General features: G+C 37.8%; 1 protein-coding gene across 2 annotated transcripts in view; it reads right to left on the reverse strand.

Moving 5' to 3' along the window:
• The window catches only part of LOC121537964 (nuclear factor of activated T-cells, cytoplasmic 2), a 38,196-nt gene extending 37,361 nt beyond the window's left edge, over positions 1-835 (reverse strand). For both annotated transcript variants that reach the window (XM_041845646.1, XM_041845645.1), the window contains exon 1: positions 402-835. In XM_041845646.1, coding sequence (XP_041701580.1) covers positions 402-546 — 145 coding nt within the window. In that variant the 5' untranslated portion in view covers positions 547-835. The remainder of the gene's footprint in view (positions 1-401) is intronic.
• Between the last annotated feature and the right edge of the window lie 8,215 nt (positions 836-9,050).

Raw genomic sequence — 9,050 nt, forward strand, 5'->3', positions numbered from 1 at the left:
AGAAAACTAAAGGCTTAGGTGTGGGAACTATTCACATCATCAAAAGGGTCCCCTTGTGAATGTTATAATATTTGTAAACATTAACCCATTATGTACATAAAACAAATGACAGATGATGTTTTCCAGTTAGAACGTGTGTTGAAACAAGCTAGCCATGATTATACAATGTATAACAAATGCAGGATCAATTGTTTCATTTTTGTCAAAAGTTTTAAATTTCCTTTTAGTAATGTTTACTAGAACTAGAAGTGGAATGACAATAACATTCTGTCAAAATCACATCTCTGTTTATTTGTTTTCAGTGACGCCACTGCATTTAACGTTTTTGTCTGAAAAGTAATATAATGCACATAAAAAGTAAAGAAAAGCGCGCGGGAGACTTGACAAGCCATTGGACAAACCTTGATCTTCCCCGGGAAAGTTGTTGCAAGGTGGTTCATATTCAAACAAGTAATCAAACTCCAACTCATCTTGGCAGTTTACTTGATTCAGTTCCTCTTCCAACCCTAACTCACTAGGGTATTTTCCGTCGTAAAACGAGCTCATCTGTCTGACTTGAAACAATCTACTTATAATAAAAATGAAAGTAAGCAGATCGTTTGTAGAATCAATGATGTTACTCTGGCTGTTCTCTTCATCCACTAAGGCCTGCGATGTCAGAGGCCTTGATGCAGATGGATAGGCTATGATAGAATATTCACTTGCTCAATTGAAGCGATAATGCGTCCCTGATGCCTCAATAAAAATAAAAATAAACTGCGAAAAGAATGAGCAGCAAGTGCAACGTAATAGCAGCTAAGCTTCTTCTTTCAAACTAAACCGCATGTAGAGATAAGGCGTGTCTATTTTCATATCGTATCCCTAAATAAATACGATGCGAGGTGTCAAAGGCAGAGTGATCACGCCTCCTTATGATCACTGCAGGTGCACAACTTTATAGTGATAAGTTGCATCAGTGGTACAGTTGATGTGCTGCTGCCCCCGGGTGTCTGGCATCAAGCAATTACGCATGGCATATAGGGGTATCTTACTGTAACTTTGAATTCAAACTGTAAAGATATGCCCAATTAGAGTAGCCTATATAGCCTACAGTATGAACGGATGCTAGACTGGCTTACTGGATGAGCATTTTCATCAATTTTCACCCATCATCCCAGATGCTGTATCAATGAGTCAATAAATATTTAAATGATGAATTACTACAAATTCACTGGTATGGTCTATATGTTCTAATGAATGTATTACTAATAAACGTTTATACCAGACCCTTTATAAACTAAATTTGACAAAGGCATTTCTAAAGCTGGCATTGGTTCATTGCATGTAAATCCAATGGAAACAGCTTCAGGATTCGACTGTTTAGGTGGAAATGTTTCTAAGGCAGTACTGTAGACTAGGTTGAAGATACCCAGGTCAGGACAACCTAATAATTCCATGAGGAGGCTTTTGAAAATAAACAGATTCATGGGACCAATGTCGTTGCTAACTAGCATAGCTGGTCCCATTGTTTAGAATTCTTCCTCATGTATGCAAAGAGTTATGGGATATTAGAATCCTCTTGTAGACAGGCCCCCACCAGCTGTAAGGAACCAATAGGACAGTTAGTGTGTTGTACTCATGAAACAGCACAGAATGTACCTCTGTTCAAACTGCCCATAGGAATGGCACCTCCCAGGGTGCTCAGTCGGAACGTACTAAAAAACAACATTATGTGGCCCAAAACCAGGGCCCGCATTCATAAAGCATCTCAGATTAGGAGTGCTGATCTAGGATCAGTTTATCATTTTAGATTATAATAAATATGATTACAAGGACAAGGGGAACTGATCCTAGATTAGCACTCCTTCTCTGAGACGCTTTATGAATACGAGCCCTGATCTACATTGAATTGAGAGAGCCTGACTGCTGGTCCTGGATCTGTTTGTGCTGTGGCATGACAATGACCATAGGAGTTGGTAAAACAGCACCATTAGTTATAGAATCAGGCTAGATAAAGTTGACAGATTATTGTAATGTAAACCCTAGCCTGTGCTCCTTGGTGTCTAAACATGTTCTTTAGTAGAATACTTAATATTTGTGATAAACCTGACAGTGGAACAATGCCATTTGTAGTTATTATACCTGCAAACCCTAATTGATCAGCTATTACAGTACAACCATTGTTATAGCGTTGTAATAACACCATACCGCAATAGCTATATTGTGAATGTTTACAGCAGAAGTCTGAAATATGTGTGGGTCCTACTCCTAATTGCTCCTACCAACAATAACTGAAAAAGAGTCCCATGCAAACATTAGGTGCACCCTAATAATGCCTTGCTAGCAAACATTTGTGAAATGGCTTATTACTGAAATACACATTTATATAATTTCTTATTTATTAATCCCAAACCAAACTGTTCAATAGCCATACACACCTTACCTGAAAGTATCTTGCCTTGGCATTGTCAACATACTGAACTCCCAAGGAAGCACTGAGCTTGCCTGCACATACTGTGTCAGTCACAATTAATAATGCAAATGCCATGATGTCCCGTCCCATCCCATAGGCTTTAGGTAACAGGTAACAATGTCTATCATAAATGTTTTACCATTATAGTATTATTAGGAATTTTGATACATTACTGCCATTTATAGAGTCATCAGTGTTTTATTTTAAGAATGATGTTAGCCAATAGGCTACTGGTAATACATGTAAACAATTAGAATTATAACCTGAAGCCTCATATTCATGTGACTACAATGACGTATAGCCTACCACTACAGTAGCCTATCTTACACGGCGCTATAGTGTTCCCGAATGGCTGTCTAGGGGGCATGTAATAGCTATTCATCGTGGTAGGCTATGGGCTGATCAACTCATGCTACAAAAAATTAGACAACTACAAAGTCAATAAACCTTATTTTGTGGAATATACAATGTAACATTACATATACACACGTCCAGGACTAGGCTATTAGGCTACTCGAAAATCAATAGGGTTGATAAATTACCAGATTATCACAATTCAGCACGCGGCATCCATACCTTGATCCATCGACCTCATGTTGTGGTACTGTGCCAATCTCCAAGATTCTCTAAACATTTGAAATACAGTAAAAAATCTATCAAATTAAAAAATATTATCCTATCATAGCAGTAGAAACACACTCGCGTAAAAAGCTAAGTAAAAATGAAGTAATAGACATCCAATACTAGTTTATAAATTCAGAAACATGGAGCTAAAATAGACTCCAGCAAGCTATAGTCATGGTATGAACTTATTTTCCTTGCTCTGAGGATTACTTCAGTATCAGGAGCGGCTTCCTTCCCTGCTCTGGGTGTTTATAATGGTCCAATGCTGTAAAATAACGGGATTCCCTCAGTGTTTCCTCCTGTTTATGCGCTTCGCCATGGAAACCTGGAGCGGCTCCATCTCTCGGAGACTCAGGGCTTTCCTGCAAAGCCCACACTCAGGAATCCATGACGTCTCCGGCTCATGCGCCAAGGCATTTCTGAGCCTTCTCGCAGACAGCGGCACACAATAACTTCATTGTAGGGATGTGAAAAAATTACTGTAGGACAGAGGCTGAAAAAATGAAAACAGTATATACTATATACAGTACATTAATGTTTTAGGCTGCACAGTGTTAATGTTTGCTAGTCACTTTACTGTAACTTGTGCCTTTTAACTGAGTTGTAAAAATCAGCAGTAGTCCTGTAGGCTTTTGTCTTAATACTGTCTGGTTTTGAGCCTGTGGGATATCCTGCTGGAAATAAAATTAGGCTATTGGTTGGCTTGCTTGTCCTGTCGAACATGGAATCTTTTTGAGGAATTCTCAGTTTCCATCAATACAATTTTCGAATGGAAACTTCTAATGGCAATATAAGACAAAACAAGTTTGAAATCATAGACCGCTAAATTGACCCCAGCAAAACTTATTTAGGCATTTTGTTTTTTTGCACCTTGTGTGGAATGATCTCCAATGCACTTTAAAATTGGAGGAATCGGTGCCTCTGGGACAGTTCAGATGGCTGTTAGGGGACCTTTTTACTGAAGAATATGTCTGTTTTTTATGAGTGTGTTTTGCTTTTAATGTATTGTTGTGTATAATAATGTGTATTTTTATGTGTATATGGATGTGTAGTTTAATGTGTGTATTGTATTTTGACGTGTATTGTGGTGCTAAACAGGGCTCATCTGGAAAAGAGACCTTGATCTCAGCATTGACTCCCTGTCAAAATAAAGGTTAAATAAAATCTTGACCGATCAGTACATATTAAATGAATTTCACTTTTCATATATGAACAAGGCCCCACTATCCTGGCTTCTATGCCAATGGTCAACAATGGCATGTCATTGTTTGGATTGGATTTTGGCAACACAGTCAGCTCCTGGGGCTTATGCATCATCCTTTTATGGACTTTTGTTCCGTACATTTGCTACTGTAAGTCTATTCACACTCAATACACACACTGGCAATTAAACACTCAAGGTCTACCTGATGCATTTATCTTGGAAAGGTCTTTTTAAATCATGGGGACCGGGTAACCCAAACCAATAAATATTTCAAGAAAACCTAATTCAGCGCATTAACAAGTTCAGTGTGGTGCCCAGTGGAGGAAGCAGTGGAATGGGACATACTGAGAAGCCAAGGTAAACTTAACAGACATTAGTTACAACACCATGCAGGTCTGTATCAGGCCCTTACTCTCTCACACTTCAGTGGCTTGGTTCCTAGGCTACATAATACAAAGATAGCCATTTAGCCAATTTGATGTATTATTACCTTGTAACAGGATGCATCTCAGAGTATGTGGAACTTGTGAATGGATCAAGTACTGGATATGCAACCATTTTGTTTAAGTAAGAGGACATGGCCAATGTTGAGTTTATGGTTTTCAATTAACATAGGCCTTTCTTGCAGTTGTGATCATTCTTTCATATGGTTCATAGGCTACAGTAGTAGTTTATCGCTATGAGTGGACTTGCCACCATGTACATGAACTCCACCAATACTTTTATGGTCTCTGGGGCACTCTTTAGATTTTTGTCTTAGTAAGCCTATACAAAATATTTATAAGCAAATATATATTATCAAAGTGTTATAATACAGGTTTTTATATCTGACACATAGCCAAATGTAGCATAACCAAATGTATTTATTTTCCCACCATCAATATACAATGACTTGTGAGGACCTATGGAGGCATTCATGAAGCTTTTAAAGTTGTTGTTCATTTAAAGTGGAAATACCTTTATACCCAATGTGGTACGTTGTAGAGAATTAGGACACTGAGTCCTGACATCGAATTGAATCACATTTTATCTGTCACATGCTTCGTAAACATGTGTAGACTAACAGTGAAACGCTTACTTTTCCAAAAATGTTGAGTTAAAGATAAAGATGAAAACATTTTTTTAAAATAATAATATTTATATAAAATATATATAACAAAAATAATACAATAAGACTAATATAAAATAAAATAAAAGTCAATGACGTGAGCAGCAGAGCTATCCATAGGAAAATATGTGTACTTTAAGGGATAATCAGGGATCTGTTTCGAGTTCTGAAATATTTTTGGGTGCTAGACCCAGATTATCAAATTTAATGACCGGTCAGTGACCATGCAGAAAATCACACAATTCATAAATGATTATGCATTTTAGGGTTAGCCTAACTCTCTGACCATCTGAGTTAAATCCATTGCCTACCAGATGTAAATTCCTCCACTGTTACGCTACTCTTGTGCAACGCAAATGATGAATGAGAAAATGAATATGTTTGAGAAGGAAAATTGACTGCGCCTATCCAGAAGGCCGAGTTTGCATTTCCGTTTTTTGCTAGAGGAACCCACTTTTTCCAAGTTCATGCAGGATTTTTCCAACACTGTAAAACAGCTCATTTAGGGAACATTGTCTGGGTTATAGCATTACCCCATTATTATTTTTTTCAAGTGCAACATGCGTGTTTGAGTTTTGAAACCAGAGGAGCAGTGGAACTTTGATATGGAAATGCATGGCACATTATATCATGTCTCATGGAAAGCTTTCAAAGGAAATTCAGACAGCTAAAGGGATGCGTACACATTTGGCTCCATTTGAGTTTGTCCTTAAGAAATCCATGCAATTATCTTATTAAAGGTAGACTCAGCAATATGACATCATCATCATCGACAGCGGCTATACTTTTTCCTTACAGTAATCAGCAACAACCAAATTCAAATCTGCCAAGACTGCCAGCACTGGTTGTCCCCAATTTATATATGCCCCTTACAGGGATGCCCACATTGGGAAAAGCAAAAATTGGAATTGGGTTGTTATTGATTTCTGTAAGCAGGAAGTCGCCACTCATTTGATGATGTCATATTGCGGAGTCTACCTTTAATGTGGCACTGCTGTCTTGTCTTGAGCGTCATTATTTACATAGTTGTGTCTAACACATTACAATGTACACTAGATGTTCTAAGTACTAACCGATAGAGAAGCAACTTGTCAAAAATCCACATTCCTACTGTATTTAGATTTCTGTTTGGACTTCCTGTTCATTGTTTCAGCCGGTGTTTAAAACTTAATTCCTAAAAGAAAGTTATATAAAAACATTTTAAGTTCTTAAAGTTGCTGCTTTAAAACTTGACAGAACAGTAGTTAATGGAACTGAACTAAAATGCTTGGATAGTAGAACCGGGAGGTATATTACGTTGTGTAATTAGGGATCCTTTTCCTCTTCTAACACATCTTGTCATCTCTGGAAAACATTTCCTTCCTTCTTTTTCCAACTGAATTAACTAATACGTTCCGTATCAGTATGGAAACTATATATGTCCACATTGGATGAAACAATCCCCGTAGCTATGTAATTGGAGTTTGATCAATACTCTGTTTGTATAACAAATTAATGTCTCTGCTTTAGTCCACTGGAAAACAAAGTTACATAGCTCATGGATTTTTCCCTTTTGAGCACAGGTGGAGTTATGAAATCCCATGAAACAATATACCCCCAGAAGACACTCTTCGTTGTCGTAGTACCAAGTTTCCGATCCTAACTCATAACTCTGACATCCTTCTATCCCTTCTATCCCTGTTTGTTTCCACGGTAGCAAAGAGGTGTGGAGTTCTTTGGCTCAACGGTGAAACGTCTTTATTAAGCAGTACATGATAGAGAATAAGCAGCCAGAAACCAACCTTTCAGTCACCCCTGTACTGTGCCACTCCTGCCCTCTCAGGCTAACACCCATTGGAGACACCTAACACTGTGACTGTCTATTCACCCAGCACCTCAATAACAATAACAACAATAACCTCTGACCCCTATAGGAAGAGCTGCATCTCCTACTTGTACTACAGTACCACAGCTAATACTACTAATAATAATAATACTACTACTACTACAACTACTACTAATACTACTACTCAGTGGTGTAAAGTACTTAAGTAAAAATACTTTAAAGTACTACTTAAGTCGTTTTTTTGGGGTATCTTTACTTTACTATTAACTTCTACTTTTACTTCACGACATTCCTAAAGAAAATAATGTACTTTTTACTCATACATTTTCCCTGACACCCATAAGTACTCATTACATTTTGAATGCATTCCTACTGCCTCTGATCTGGTAGACTCACTAAACACACATGCTTGGTTTGTAAATGGTGTCTGAGTGCTGGAGTGTGCCCCTGGCTAGCTGTAAAAAAAAACACACATGCTTGGTTTGTAAATGGTGTCTGTGTGCTGTAGTGTGCCCCTGGCTAGCTGTAAAAAAAAAAAAAACACACATGCTTGGTTTGTAAATGGTGCCTGAGTGCTGGAGTGTGCCCCTGGCTAGCTGTAAAAAAACCACACATGCTTGGTTTGTAAATGGTGTCTGTGTGCTGTAGTGTGCCCCTGGCTAGCTGTAAAAAAAAAAAAACACACATGCTTGGTTTGTAAATGGTGCCTGAGTGCTGGAGTGTGCCCCTGGCTAGCTGTAAAAAAGCAACAACAAGAAAATAGTGCTGTCTTGATTGCTTAATAGAAGGAATTTGAAATGATTTATACTTTTACTTTTGAGGCTTAAGTATATTTTATCAATTACATTTACTTTAGATACTTAAGTATATTTAAAACCAAATACTTTTAGACTTTTACTCAAGTAGTACTTTACTGGGTGACTTTCACTTTTACTTGAGTCATTTTCTATTACGGTATCTATTTCTATTACTTTTACACAAGTATGACAACTGGGTACTTTTTCCCACCACTGCTACTACTACTACTACAACTACAACTACTACTACCACTCCTTTAACAGATAGCTCCACCTCTTCTGATGATGCAATGGAAAAAAACATTAACTGACAGTTACTGTATATCATCTCAATCGTCTCCCCACGATACTGTTTGAACTGTACTTCACTCTCCCTCACTAGGTGTTATAGAGGATTACAATAGGAAGGAAAATACTTCAGCGGCCCTTCCTTCGCAATAGTAGTAGGTGCGAAGACCAATCGAAGCGTTCCAGTCATGCCAGGCTATAAATAGCTGTTGAAGTGTGTGCAAGCTCAGCACATTTTCCTATGAGGAGCCTAGCTGTCATCACCAAAATCCTTTGTTTACACTGGGCATAATAGAATGTGTAGTAGATTGAAGTAGATTAACTGGTTTGTTGTAATGATCTGTTACTTTTGATTTATCCAAACAGTACGGCGAATAGGGTTTGACATATTTTCTATTTGACAAAATAATGTTATTAAAATCATGATTATGTTTTTTTGTAAGGGTAAAATATTTTCCGTAAGGGTACAATTGACCCTAACAAGCTGTCTTTCTCTGTAGAGTACTCCCTGACATCAGAAGGAGTCTTCAGCCATACTGGGGACTATATCTCTCCTCTTTTGATTGAATTGTAGGTTTGGCAATGCTCCAACAAGGGGCTCTGTTGAACGCTTGAAGCTCGGAAGAAAGAGTTTTAACATTGCTGTTGATTCTGGGGTGGAATTTCAGTTTTCATTGGGCTGATTAACTTAAATGGGTTATTTTAATGGTTTAACCTACGCATTTGGGCCATGGAACAAGAAAAAAACGTTG

This window comes from Coregonus clupeaformis, chromosome 24 (genome assembly GCF_020615455.1).
Source record: "Coregonus clupeaformis isolate EN_2021a chromosome 24, ASM2061545v1, whole genome shotgun sequence".
In the NCBI taxonomy this organism is placed as follows: domain Eukaryota; kingdom Metazoa; phylum Chordata; class Actinopteri; order Salmoniformes; family Salmonidae; genus Coregonus; species Coregonus clupeaformis.